This window comes from Sceloporus occidentalis, unplaced genomic scaffold (assembly GCF_023333645.1).
Source record: "Sceloporus occidentalis isolate IW3139 unplaced genomic scaffold, rSceOcc1.0.p SCAF_10, whole genome shotgun sequence".
Lineage (NCBI taxonomy): Eukaryota > Metazoa > Chordata > Lepidosauria > Squamata > Phrynosomatidae > Sceloporus > Sceloporus occidentalis.
In genome coordinates, this window is record NW_028316990.1 from 20,035,681 (window position 1) to 20,050,546 (window position 14,866).

General features: G+C 41.3%; 1 protein-coding gene across 4 annotated transcripts in view; it reads left to right on the forward strand.

The window, feature by feature from the left end:
* The window catches only part of LOC149306055 (nuclear pore complex protein Nup93), a 58,590-nt gene that overhangs the window by 34,496 nt on the left and 9,228 nt on the right, over positions 1–14,866 (forward strand). For all 4 annotated transcript variants that reach the window (XM_089476837.1, XM_089476839.1, XM_089476838.1 and 1 more), the window contains 9 exons: positions 3,913–3,975; positions 4,476–4,604; positions 7,477–7,551; positions 10,787–10,876; positions 11,604–11,743; positions 12,279–12,411; positions 13,008–13,165; positions 13,638–13,803; positions 13,988–14,081. In XM_089476837.1, coding sequence (XP_089332963.1) covers positions 3,913–3,975; positions 4,476–4,604; positions 7,477–7,551; positions 10,787–10,876; positions 11,604–11,743; positions 12,279–12,411; positions 13,008–13,165; positions 13,638–13,803; positions 13,988–14,081 — 1,048 coding nt within the window. The remainder of the gene's footprint in view (positions 1–3,912; positions 3,976–4,475; positions 4,605–7,476; positions 7,552–10,786; positions 10,877–11,603; positions 11,744–12,278; positions 12,412–13,007; positions 13,166–13,637; positions 13,804–13,987; positions 14,082–14,866) is intronic.

Sequence of the window (14,866 nt, forward strand, 5' to 3'; positions counted from 1 at the left end):
TGCAATTCATTTAAAAATGCAGTTTAAAATACACTGAACCCAGAGCCTTGGAATAGCTTTTGAGAAAGCTATTTTTCTCATTTTCAGACTTCAGACACACTTCTGAGAACGATGAGACCAATATATAGTATATACCAGCAAATGATAGATACTGGAAGCATTTTAAAAAATATTTTTCTAGAGAAAGAAACTGTACTTACTGCCTTTCATTCTAGCACAAAGGGTTTTTTTACAACTGTTTTATAAGTCATGGATCCATTTGAGAATCTGATGAAAGACATAGGCCTCCCTTCACATCAGACAAAAATGCACTTACACACAATTTTTCATAGTAACAGAAAAGAAAATAGAAGTAATAAATGCTTCCATTTGATGGACCCCTTGAAATCCATCCACAAACCACTGGGACCATAGGTGAAGAGCCCCTGTTCTTGCAAGATGATGCCCTGACACATTTGGGGTTATTTTTCAGGGACACTTTTCAAAACACACCTGTATTTGTTGAGCAAACAGCACATGGCTGTCTCTTAGGCCTGTTACAGACAGGCCAAAATAAAGCTGCTTCGAGTCACTTTGGAGGTATGGTATTTCAATGATGCATGCATCCTAAGAGTCCAAACGCCGCACCAAAGCCACGCTCTGGTCCTAAGGACTGGAGTGCAGCTTTGGTGTGGCTTTTGGACTCTTAGGACTCATGCATCATTGAAATACCATACCTCCAAAGTGACTCGAAGCAGCTTTATTTTGGCCTGTCTGTAACAGGCCTTAATAAGTGTGAATATATATATCTATACACACACACATATATACATATATATACGTATATACATACACATACATACATTCATTTTCATACTTCTTATCCATCTCGCATACAGTGTCCTTTATACATTTTTCAATATTATTTCCATTTGTCTTCTCCTTTCCATAATTTCAGTTCATCCTTTCCAGTTATTTTAATGTACATCATCTCTCCTTACTTGTGTATCCTTTACAAATTATTTTGACATGCTATTCCTATGTAGTTGAGTCTTTATATTCCACTCAGCTTCTTTTCTCATCCTACCAACATCTCTCATGGGTGCTATGTTCTACATTTTACATAAATACCCCTTTAGTCATTATATCTTTCCCTAATATAATGTTGGAAAGAGAGAAATCAGACCTTCTTTATTTTTAGTAATGTTTCAGCATTTCACCTTTGAAGAAATGCATTTTCCCTATGGAAAACTGTGAATCTTTGAGAGGTCAGTCCTCGGTTGAAGTTGGACTCATGCTGCTCAGTGCACAAATGATGTATAATCCTCACCATAGTTTTTCTCCACACACGTATTTCTCGTCTGCTGCTTTTATTCTGTGCTCATGGATCTTACCAGGTACAGACAAACTTTTCATGTTGTTCCTAATGCTGCTTTGAGGCAGATCTAAATGCGCCTTTCCAACAGTTTTTGTTCTAACTATGGCTTCCAGAAGCAGCGTTCCATCTCTCTGGTATGTGTCTCCTTATGTGCTTGAATATTAGCAAATATGCAGTCCCCTCTGTGCGTTACACCAGTAGTACTCAAAGTGGTGGTTTCTGGACTGGGGCTAATTCCTGAACCATTGGCTGCCAGTCCCTGGTGAATTTCCAGGAGAGAACAAAGCAGTTGAAGTCAATAGCAACAAATACTGGCACATCAGATAGTCTGAGAAGTCTTGCTTCAGACTGCTCACTGCAGAGAAGAAGAATCCACGTAAAGTAGTAATGGGTCTGCCTCTGGCACTTTGGAAGACAAGAAGGCCAAAGAAAGGATTGTGCCAAAGAAGATCCTAGTTCTAGACTTTCCCTTTTTTCTTCTGAACCCAGTACTTTAGACTTTTAGAGTCAAATGGCTCCCCTCCCTCCTGGTGCTGCCATAACCCGAGGAGAGAAAAGATGTACATGGAGGTATGAGTAACTCATGAGAAATGTATTAAATGGGAGAGCGTGATCAGAAAGTTGAGGGAGGTACCTGAGTGAGGAGGAACAGAATGTTTGTCCTTGAATGTGGAAACTGTTCTAAGAACGACTTGTGCGTTTTGAAAGGCTGAGATACGTGGAAGCCTGTACTCAGTGTCAAACTTGCATCAGAGATGAGTGTCAGTAGCAAATTTCACGTGGGTGGATTTAGAGCCTACAAAAGGAATGTAAGCAGCTTACCGTTTCGGGAACCCAGTTACTAAACAGTAGCGGCTGGTCATTTAAAACACCAACTTGCCTCTTGTGCTGTTGCTGTGTGTTGGGGCAGGGAGGTTTTCATGCGCAAGGACTCAAGGCGATCGTGATGGATGCAAGCTGAGAATGCCTCAATGTTTTATAGTCTTCAAACAACCAAAGTCATTTTTTAGGAATGCAAACTATGGCAGTGTAATTTTTCAGTTAGTAAAACAAAGGAAAACAGTAGATCACTCATCTATGAAAAGAAAAGTCCAGACAGGCAGTTGGCAGAAGTTATAGACTTGGCAACTTGTTACCTCTAGTCAAAACGGTTTAGGTCAAGGTTGTACAACCTTTCATAAGTAGAAATCCCTTTCCCTTCAGAGTCTTGCTCAACGAAGTGATGCCTATTTTCTAATCAGAGCCTGACCCAAAATCTGGCATTGATGGAACTTCCCAACAGAAGTCAGCATCCTCCAACTCAAAGGTCACACTGCCTCTGTACAGGAGGCTGCACCTCTTGTATCCTTGAGGGGTCTGGTCCAGAGGACAATCTGGTTGCTCAGGCTCTTTGGACTCAGGGGGTTTGCACTTGTCCTCACTGGAGGAGATAGGACAATTTGTACCTGGCTTTTCCACATCTGAATCCAACAGAGTGGTCAATGCGTCACACTGACTCTCTTTAGTAAATAGTTATTTCCTGCTCAAAAATGGGACTAGTATGAATCTAGGCTAAAGTGTGGGAGGGGAAAATAGATGTAGATTGCAAACAAACAAGTTGATTTCCTTACTCCCCCATTCTGATGGCTGGCAGGCTGCCTGTTTGGGTCTGTTCCCCTGTGAACAAATAAAGTGGAAAGCCGAATGTGTTCAACAAAAGACAGGTTGTTTGGCCATCCTTGGAGAATCGGCTGGGGACTCAGGCAACATTCAAATTGTCCAAAATAATGTGATGGAGAAATAATACGGAGCAATCAAAATGAGAATAGTGTTGAAAATCCATTTTTGTCACACGCAGACTGGACAGAAGACTAGTGGCGATTATTTCCAGCTTTGCTCACTTTGTTTCTTTGGCCTCGTTGCAGATATTTGTGTGTTTAAGTGTGCTGCATGTGTCCTTCCCATTTTAACAAGTCACTGTGGTTAACCCAGTTTATCTGTTAGCTGGCCTGCCAAGAGTTTGTCCCATTCCTCTCAAACTGTAGGAGGGTGGAAGCAGATTTTGGAATTTAGAGATACAAGGTAATTGCAGAGTTAAACAGGCTTTTTGTTTTAAAGTTAGGGAGTAGTAACAGAATTGTGAGAGCCACTGTGGTATAGGGGTTTGAGTGTTGGACTACAACTCTGGAAACTAGGGTTCAAATCCTTGCTCAGCCATGGAAACCCACTTGGTGGTTTGGGGCAAATTATACTCTCAGCCTCAGAAGGGCCAACTCCTTCTCAACAAATCTTGCCAAGAAAACCTAGTGATAAGTTTATCTTAGGGTCGCCATACATTGGAAACCACTTGAAGGCACATAACAAGAAAAATAAAGTAACAAATTCCATTTTCACATAGAGGTTTATAGACCCACACTCTTCCCCGACCAGGTCAAATATCCTTTTGTTATCAAGCAAACTACAGAAAAAGTTGCCTGTTCATGAAGTAAAGCTTACTCCCACTTTATGTTGAGGAGCAAGTGAATCTGGATTTAAATGTCAAGACCATTTCTAACCGAAATGTTTTCTTTCTATAGGGTTTCCTAAAAAATGAAAAAGACAATGCATTGCTGTCTGCCATTGAGGAGTCCAGGAAACGGGTAAGTTGTGGGAAGGTAGAGAGATAAACCTTGAGCTGGAACTCAGTCTGGTCAGAGAGAGCTGGGCAGACATCAGGCTTGCAAAAGCAACTTTGCTTTTGGCCAGAGCCCAAGGACCCCCCAGGTCAATGGCCTTCATTTTAACCTCTGTGTTTGTATGATGATGAAGCAATCTAATCAACTTTTTAGGTTTAACAATACCTGTTTCTTGATAACTGACATCACCACCAAGGTTTAATGATGCTCCATATACTTCCAAACAAAGTCAAGCCATGAAGAAGAACACATTCATGGCCTGAGCCACCATCTTCTTTATCTTAGATGAGGTTATAGGTGCCTCTTGCTAATGTAGGTGTGATGCCTTTTTTTGGGAGACATGAACAACCAAGCCGTCTAGATGTGTAGAGAAGACATTCTTATAAATGTCCTGTATTGTGGTGGGCTGAATAACCACTGAAGATGATCCTTGGTGTTTTCTGCATTAATCCCATTTCTCCTAGACCTTTGCTATGGCTGAGGAGTACCATCGAGAGTCAATGTTGGTCGAGTGGGAACAGGTGAAACAAAGGATCCTTCATACTCTGCTGGCTTCAGGAGAGGATGCCCTGGACTTCACTCAGGAGAATGAGGTATAGACTTTGGGGATCTGTTGCAAGTTAGATATTGAGAAGTATCAGATGGAACTAACTAGTTGATTCTGTGGCCACAAATTCCTATCAGTTATCTCATTAACAAGTCAGGATATTTCTTGACCCAGAATAAATAAATAACTACATACATACATACAGCCTCAGGCAAGCTGGTTACTTCTGTTCCAGCTCTGCACCAAGAGGCAGGGATGTAAATATTCGTTGATTTCATCCGAACTATAGCAGACCTATTGAAACAGTGGGGACTTGGTAAGTCAGCAAATGTATAAGTTCTGGCGAGTCACTCAGTCAGCTGTGGTTGGAGCTAATAATTGGCTTTTATGTTTTAGACTTTTCAGTCCCTCTTCCCTCCCTCTTTCGTCTCAAGATACCCGTCTTTGGAGACATTTACAAAATGTCAAAATCCCTTTTCTAAATTACTATTGTTCGTTGGCTTGGGTCCATATTGTGATATGGAAGTAAATGAAAGTCGCCAGTGAAATGCAGGACATCCCCCCTCCCCACCCATCTCAGTGCTATGCTAATTGTAGAAATCATTTCTTTATAGAAGTGCTGTCTCTTTGGAAGGTGTTTTGCCAATATGTTTTACTCTTCTATAAATTTTTAGTGTTTTACTATGAAACGTGTTACTGTTAGGCCCTATCAGGCTGCCAGTTTTGCCTTGTAATGGGAATGCAGATGAAATGTGCTGGAAGCTAGGGAAGATCACTTAATGCTCTGCAGCAGCAGAGTTTCTAGACCTGACAGCTTGTTCTGGAAGCTTTCAACTACTACTGGGGTTTATGTGAATTGACGTTTAACCTTCCTTTGGAACATCAAACGCAGAGGTTTCTTCTGAACTGATAACTTGATAACTTGTCATCCTGTGTGCCCAACTGTGAAGTGACACACTATCCTGATCATGGGCTTCGAAGTCTCAAAGGAAGAAGGAAAAACAGCACTGAGAATATTCCCTTTCATAGTCTCCACGAATGGGTTAAGAGATCGAATGAGATCTGTTGCCCGGCAGTGCTCTGCTCTCTTTGGCGGAGCCCGCATAATATTGGTGTGTCACTGGGAGAGCATTAGAGACCCTTGATGTGTTGTTTTGTTCCCAGCCTTGAAGTCAGAGGCCTCTGAGATTTGAAGTGCGATTGCTGAGTTAAAAGCCACTTGCTTCACTTTTCCATCGCAGGCTGGCACTTAAAATCCCATTTCAGCAGAATTATCTGTGCCTGAGCAAGGGCGAGAAGCAGAAGCCCATCCTTAAAAGATAATAGAGGTTTAATTGATACCTCTGGATACAAATAATCAGTTCAAAGGGCAGAACCAAGGACAATAGGATTTAGGCTGGCCAAAGAACCAATTTTCATATTTAGGCTGGTGGAAAAATACCAGCGCTCTGCATGTGGAAATAGACCAATTATCAGCCAACGCTTTGTGATTCACAAAAGGCTGCATACAGGTGTCATTTTCTTGGAGGCTTTCTGAGTTCCATAAACTATTGTGATGTCCAGAAAAGGAAAGAGAGTGCTGATTATGTTTAGTTTAGCTGTGCATTTCCAGAGTATTGAGGGCAAGAACTGAATTCAGATTACATCTGTTGTTTGCCAGCCTCCCACACAGCACAGTTGAAGGCCCTGCTGGCACACTACACAGTTATGGAGCAATGCTTCCTCTTTAACTGCCATGAAACATCCTATGGAATTTGCAGTTGAGAGGGATATATTTAAAATGCTGGGATTGAGAGCTGTAGTGCCTTCCAAAATGATAAACTGCAACTTCCACAAATCCCCAGCCTGCCCGGCCACTGGACCTTCTTGGGAATCTTATTTTGGGAAAAAGGCGGGATATAAATCCAATAAATTAATAATTTTAGTCCCTCCAGAAATAACTTTTCCAGGCTCTGGGCTGCTTCTCTGTAGCTGCCTGCCACAAAATGAGCAGCGGTGACCCAAGAGCTGCCATAGCATGTCATGTCAAGAGGCCTGTCACTCCTAGTACCCTTTTCTGACAGTTTGCCAGCATTAGATACGTTAGAGGAAAACTCTGGAAAGCCTGAGCATTGAATGGGATTTTCTACCAGCGGCTGAAGTTTTAAAGTGCTAGACTAGATGCCTGAGAAATCGGAATTCTTCTGTCAAAATGGGCTGCTCTTCTAATCAGTTCAGTCCTGGCCCTGACAAACTTATTCTGGAGATCAGGGTTCAAATCCTTGCTCAGCCTTGGAAACCCATTGGGTGGCCTTGGACAAGTCACACTCTCTCATACGCAGAAGAAAGCAATGGCAGACCTTCTCTTGCCAATAATATCCCATGATCGCCTTAGGGTTGCTGTAAGTCAGAAATGATTTGAAGGCATACAACAACAACAACAACAACAACAACAGTTTCTTATAAATTGTTTTGTTCATTTTTGCAACCTATTTTTCCAGATGGCGTTCATGGCCCTGCACTGTAAGTGTTGTGTTGATGTTATGCGCCTTCAGGCTATGTCTAGTTTATGGCAACCTTAAATCAGGGAAAAGATACAATCAGGATGGACAGAGATATGTCCTGTGAACACAGTTGAAGACTTGTGCTCCTCCTGATATTGATGGACTTCAGGTCTCAGTCTCTCTGTCCGCTGGTCATACTGACCAGAGCTGATAGTCAATGGAAGATCAATAGATAGAGGGCAAATCAATTACAATAAAAGCCATTTCCCCAGCACAGACTGAGTTAAATTAGACATAGGTTATTTGAATTTATGATTTTTTACTGTATTTACAAGGAAGATTGTTTTAGAAAGGCTTTTCCTGGAAAGGCAGTGTACACATTTTTAAAATAAATATCATCATCATCTGACTATAACTGTTATGTTCTTCCAACAGCCCAGTTACATTAGCGAGTTATCACCACCGGGTCGCAGTTCTTTGGACAACGTTGAGATGGCATATGCCCGACAAGTGAGTAAAACCAAACAACCACCATAACTTCAGCTTTGTTATCTGGAACTTCCAGTTAGACCAAGAGCAGTGAAAGATGTGACTCTACTCTGAAATGGGCAATTGCATCAGAGGCCAAATCCACCCATTACTGGGCCAAAGCGCTTGTAAAACCTGACCATGAAGTGACTAGGAATCACTTCCATTTTCCATTTCTTTGTAGGGGAGATTGGGAGGGGGGTTAAATGAATAATCTACTGCTCCTAGAGCTTCCAGGAATGACAGTTTCTGAGGCCACCACCACAAAGGCGGCAAGGTCTATATGTGTCCGCACACTTCACTTTCCCCATCCTGCATTGCACCCACAAAGATCTTTAATTTTTTCCAGTATCGCGCTGTTTGCATTCTGTTTTTACTCGTCTAAATATGCTCCTCCAAAGCTGATAGGGAGCGCTTAGGAAGAGGCAAACATCCAGCCATTTTAAAGAGGAATTTAACACCCGATTGTATGGCAGATCTAATTTGAGATTTAAAAGACATTTTGCTGATTGCCCAAGCTCCCTGTTTCACTGGACCATACTGCCAGGGTTGAGCCTCAGTGACTGTGAACAGGCACTGGAAATGGAAGGAGACGAAGCATGGCAGAAGGAATAGTCCTGAATGTACATGTCCTGAATGTATGTGTAGTCTTGAATGCATATTTCACAGTAAGAGGTGATCCATACCACTCCTCTCAGCGCAATGAAATGGCCAATGGACTGAGAGTCAAGTGACATTTTCATTATGGCATACTGCAGCAGGGCAATGTGGTGCCAGATGAAATGAAACAATATCCCATAGAAAATAGGAAGCTCCTTTATACCAGGCTTTTATATGTTATATAATTCTTTTTATACCCTACACACCAATGGTGTTTACTCTGACTGAAATTGACATCTATAAAATATACATTCATGCATAGCTAAAGCAATGAATTCTTTTAACCAACAGATGCTGAATGTTTATCTTTCCAACCTTGGAGCATAAATTGTTGTTGTTGCTATTGTTTAAACAGTAAATGTGCAGGATTCAACAACGTTGACCCTCATCAATGTTCCACATCACAGGAATGTACCTTAAATTCTTCATCACAGGAATATACCTTAAAATAAGACGTGCTTCTACAAATATGAAAGGTTTATAAATGCTTGTTTGACAGCACTACATTTAATGTTACTGAAGCCAGAGCTGAAAGGAGCAAAGAGTTGGATCTTGCTGTACAAATTAACCAATGAAAAACTCTCCTGGCTTCTGTATCTTAAATGTGCCTAAAACTATGTTTGGTCCAGCAGAAATCAATGTTTTGGGTGTGCTAGAGACCATTATGCCTTTTAAGAACAACCTGTCTGCATCAACTACATGTTGCCGATATGATGCAGATAATGCTTCCCTGTGGCCATGTTCAGTCCTTATTCCTTTCCAGTTGGATGTGTCACAGCATACTTATTTTGTATTAGAAAAATCTTTGGCATTTGTAGACGACTGTTTTAAATATCTTGCCCTCGAGTCTTTTTGGAACAATTCAGTTTTGAGCCAAACTCTGCCATTGATATTGTGTTCAGAAAACAGAGGCACCGTATATGTAGCCTCCTATTATAATGCTGAATTGCTTAAAACATGTCTCTGCCTTGCAGTTGTGAAAAACCGAAAGCCACTTTTGCTGAATTTTCCTTCGGCTGAGAACGATTGCCTTTCTCTTGTCGCTTTCTTTCAGTATATCTTCTGATTCCAAGTATCTGATTTGATCTCCTCTGTCATGACTGCTGAGTAGCAGAATGCTAGCAGTGATTTTAAAAAAATACTTGCTGGGTTTGTGCAGGGAATTAATTTGATGGAATTCAGGTGGGAAGCTAAAAACATTTGCTTGGCAGTACATTCCTTTAAAGCAAACCAGTATTCTTGTTGCCAGATATTCTGGAAGACAAAGGTCTGTGCACAACCATAGCTATGTGTACATCTATCTGGTTAGTAATCTCTGCTGCAGCACTGGATAGCTATGGAGCTCTAGGGATAATACCTACTGCATTTCTGGCTCCCAAAGACTCCATGGGGAGGGCTGCATTATTTTTGCTGAATGGGAGGTAACATTCTAGCCTCTTCTTCTTTCTCAAAAGTGTTATTTTGGGCCTTTCTAAAGGTGCAAGAGGAGTTTGTGATTCCATAGAGAACCAGACTTCCTAGACGTGTGACTCTCAAGTTGTTGCACAGAAGGCCCACAAAGGTTGCATATGGCTTTTGACAGCACACTTCCCACATCTACTCAGCTGTTATTATCACATCTTTTCAGGATCTCAGTCAGAGGTCCATGACCTGCACTTGTTTGTTTAGAAAAGTCAAGCTCATTCCTTGGCACCTTAAAAAAAGAAAGCATATGATCTAGTATGAAGCCTTCCAGTTCAAAAACTGAATAAAAGCATTTAGACAACATTAGTCTAAAGCCAGCATGGTGTAGTGGTTTGAGCATTGGACTATGACTCTGGAGACCAGGGTTCAATTTGCCACTTAGCCATGAAAACCATTTGGGTAACTTTGGGTGAGTCACACACTCTCAGCCCCAGAAAACCCCATTATAGGGTTGCCTTAGGAACACCATAAGTTGGAAACAACTTGAAGGCACACAACAACAGCAACAGCAATAAAGTTGTCAGGATAACTTGGAATAGTTTCCTCAAAGCTGCTATATCTCAGGAAAACTGGAAAGGACATCTGGAATGCTTTTTTGTTTCTCCTGGTGAGAAGCATGGGAGTGTTCTTTGTTTTATGGTGTTCCCCCACATGGTCATGCAGTTTGGAAACCTACTTGCAGGTAGATATGAGAATGCTGGACTGTCAGTCGAGCCTCAGATGTAGGTCTTCACATATTTGCCAGCCATTAGTCCTTGGGCATTGTCATCATTAGATCAGGTTAGGGATTTGCAAAGCAGGAAGAAATGCTGTCTTGCTTCTGACCCTGGGGCCTGCCTGGAGCTTTGAAATTAATGCGGAGAAGCATTTTATATGACTCTCCCTTCCCTGGTGCGTCAGTCCTGCAAGGCAGGGGAATGGGGACGCATGGTGGCAGGAGAATTCCCCTGAGGCCATCCAGTCTGGAGACCTATTTCAGATTTTGCTGCAGTTAGCAGTAAGGAGGCAGCCGGGGTGGTGGGGAAGAGGGCAGGGGAATGGGGAAAGGGAGCATTGGTGGAGAGAAACCTGCTTATTCTCAATATGTTTTCAGATTTATGTGTATAACGAGAAGATTGTCAACGGACATCTGCAGCCCAACTTGGTGGACCTTTGTGCCGCTCTCGCTGAACTGGATGATAAGGTACTATCTATAGATGAGCATATAGGGGTACTTTTTTGCTCCTGGGTTCAGGTGAGATCAGGAGCCTGCTGCTGTGAGCCATGCTGACCTCTTTTTCAATAGACCTGATATGGGTGAGATGGGAGATGGGCAACTTTTTGCCATTGTGTCAGCTGAAAGAGAGCAAACCCATCCTTACGCCATTGTTTTACTTCTCCTGTGAACCAATACTCTGCCTTGGTGCAAAATATTCTCACCGCCCTCCAAGGTGAGGTTGGTAGAAGTTAGATTCCCAAGGTTTATATAGTACAGAAACACAATCAAAGTGTGCAGGTGTGACCCATCTCCTCTTCCTTATAGCTATAATAACTGTACAAGAAGATTGATAACAGAGGAAGATTCACTCCCCCAATCCCATTTCAGTCTTCATATTTCCCCCAATCTCAAACTGCCAAGCTAGTGTAAAAAAAATGTCAAAGTCACTAATACAAACCAACCCTTTCTGTACCACTGGAGAGCTGTTAACATTTGGCCATAATGCTAACAAGGACTTCAAAATCCATCTACCTGGTGGCAAAGGCCCTACGCCCCATAGTAGTCCGCTGGACAATCTCTCTCACTCTCTCACATTTTCTCTCTGCAGCCTGCAGTTATATTCTTCTTCATTTCAAATGCCATCTGATGAAGATAAGTCGGTTGCCTCTTTTTGTGGTATCTCTCCATCACCTTGACCTGGTTTCTTTTTTAGAACATCTCTGACTTGTGGGCTATGGTGAAGCAAATGACTGATGTCTTGTTGGTTCCTGCAAGCGATGCCTTGAAAGTCCGCACAAGCATGGAGGTGCAGATGGAATTTGTAAGACAGGCACTACTATACCTTGAGCAAAGGTGGGTTAGCTAAGTAACTATGATCTTCTAGAAGCTTTCATATGCTGCCTTGTTGATGCAAATTTCCTATGCGGATAATAGTATTTCTGAAAGATCTATCATCCATTCTGAAACTTCCCTAGGTTCAGGACTTGACTGATATTGTGCATCAGTAAATGACATGGTAGCTTCTTATTGTTGTTATCATTGCACATGTCTTGTCTGTCCAAAAAGTTAGTTCTTTTTTTCATTCTTTTAAATATACTAGTAATTTAATCCAATTTCTCTCTGTTGGCTAGCACTGGTATATTTTTTCTGCTTGTTCTTGCCGATTCAGCTATTTTAAAATGCATATAGCTTTGCAATATGCTTGCAATTGTGGGTGTTTAATTGGCATCCCTGTTATTTTTTAAACACTTGAAAAAAAATATACATACACTATTACTACTGCTGCTACTACTACTACTACTACTACTACTATTACTACTACTTCAATTAGTGCCATGTTAGGACTGGTCAGGTTTCTTGCTAATCTGCAGTGTCTGGTTTCTTGCAGTTACAAGAACTACACCTTGGTGACCGTTTTTGGAAACTTGCACCAAGCCCAGCTTGGAGGAGTCCCTGGAACGTACCAGTTGGTCCGCAGTTTCCTGAACATCAAACTCCCAGTGTCTGTTCCAGGACTCCAGGTACATGCAGCCAGGATAGCACAGCTGTGGTTTTCTGGCATTGGTCTCTTAAACTTTTCTGATGAATGTGATATACCTATGCAAAAATGGGAATGCTGCGAGGGAAGACGTCAAAAACAAAGGGCAAAAAGATCTATTTGAATGCAGTTTGAGTTTGCTTATAGACAAGACTGTGGATACTCTTGGATTATATTTAATGGTGGCAGAGACTCATAGCAGAGTCTTGTATTTAACAGAGGCTTCAGTGGACAAAAGGAGAAGAACATGTTTTTCACTTGATTCCTCCATGCTGTTTCCCCATGCCACCCTTCCAGGATTTTCTGCGATATCCCCCTAAACTCTTGAAATAAATTTGGGACAGCATGAGAAAGGAGAAATCATAACATGGCATTGCCTCCACTTGGTGAAAGAGGATTCCATAAACTTGCTAAGTAAATAAATAAATCCTTGCACATAGAAAACTTTCACCTGACTAGGGAGAAAGCTATACTGGAGCCATTCTCCATGAAACTCAGTTCTCCAGGAATATTTTAGATGGAAGGGCACACAGTCATTTGAACCCCCACTTGCAATTCTTTTTCTGCTTGCTTTTTCAGGACGGGGAAGTGGAAGGCCACCCTGTTTGGGCACTCATTTACTACTGCATGCGGTGCGGGGATTTAATGGCTGCCTTGCAAGTGGTGAATCAAGCACAGCACCAACTAGGGGAATTTAAAAGCTGGTTCCAGGAATACATGCACAGCAAGGATAAAAGGTACTGAGGTCTTTCCGAAAGAGTATGGAGGCTTAAATGGTACAGTTTGTCCAGTCTGGGACTGCCTTCCCCAACTCAGTTCCCTCCAGATGTGTTGGACAACAGACCTCATAATCCCCAGGTACATTTGTAGTGCAGTACATTCAGGGTAGGTGTAGGCTACTCTTACCACTTTGAATCCAATTTAGTTGCCTCAATCACATTTTGGAGAGGATGGTAGAATAGAAATCCAACACATAATAGACAAGCAAGAGCAATTGGCACAGTGAGCATTATGGGTGAAAGCATCTTTGCATTTTGCAGAGGTACTGTGTGGCCTTGGGTGTCAAATCCAGGGCATGAGCAGCTGCTTTAAGAAGGAGAGTACTGAGAATGAGAAGCCATACACTTGGATGTTTAAAGATGGCTCCTCTTGCCATCCACAATAAGAATCAGACTGTCATTTTAATTTTTCTTCTTCCTTTTATTGCAGACTCTCACCAGCCACTGAGAACAAAGTTCGCCTTCATTACAGACGAGCCCTGAGAAACAACACCGACCCTTACAAAAGAGCTGTGTACTGTATCATAGGCCGGTGTGATATCGCCGACAACCACAGTGAAGTGGCTGATAAAACGGAGGATTACCTCTGGCTCAAGGTAATAATGGTGTCTATTGTTAAAACTAAAATTGGGAAGGAGACACACTCCACATCTCCTGCTCCACTCCTGCTATTTGTCTGAGGAGAGAAAGACATTTATATTTAGGAGAGAAATTTATATTTGTGCATCCATTGGACAAGGCAGGGCTTGCTTCAAAGTCATTTTTCCATCTTGTATCTAGCTGAACCAGGTGTGCTTTGATGATGATGGTTCCAACGCACCTCAAGACAGGCTGACTTTGTCCCAGTTCCAAAAGCAGCTGCTTGAAGACTATGGCAAGTTTACTCAGAGTTGAGATTTCATGTTTGTCTGTATATTTGTGTGTGTGTGGTTTTCTGCCAGCTGTCCTTTTCTATAAAATGAAGGTTTTGCATAGAGTTGTCATAAGACTTTGAGTAGCTCTTGATCTTGTATCTTTTCCCGTGTATACCCCAATTAAACTAATGTATCAAGAGTAATTTTAATTTAGCAAGATGGACAAACCAGTCTAAATAATTAATGGTGACTCAAAAATGGGTCCTACAGATTACTTACATTACAATACTGCAGTATATATACACATATTATGCTTTACATATACAGATATGCTTTAGCGCTGTAAGGCCTTTACCACTCCTTTTATGAATTTTGATTGTATTTTATTATAGATTTTTATAATCTGTAATCTGTGGTTTTAGATACGTGTTGCTTTAGACCTGCACAATACTGTGATTTAATAATTGAATTTTAAAAAATGATTTTAAAATTTGTAAAGAAATACTCTTTCTACAGTGGCCTATGTGGCACGAAAATATAATAATAATAATAATAATAATAATAATAATAATAATAATAATAATACACTTAGGCCTAAATCCATTTGCTGCTCCTAAGTACAGATAGTAGAAGCATTAAATCAATTGGATTTACATAAATGTTGAATTATTACTTAGCATTTGATTCAATGTGTCTGTTCTGGTTCAGACTTTTCAATGAAATGTAGGCTTTAAATCAAATATTCCATTGCTTTGAATATTCGCTGTTGAAAGGCAGCATGTAAATAACATGGTTTCTTCTAGTA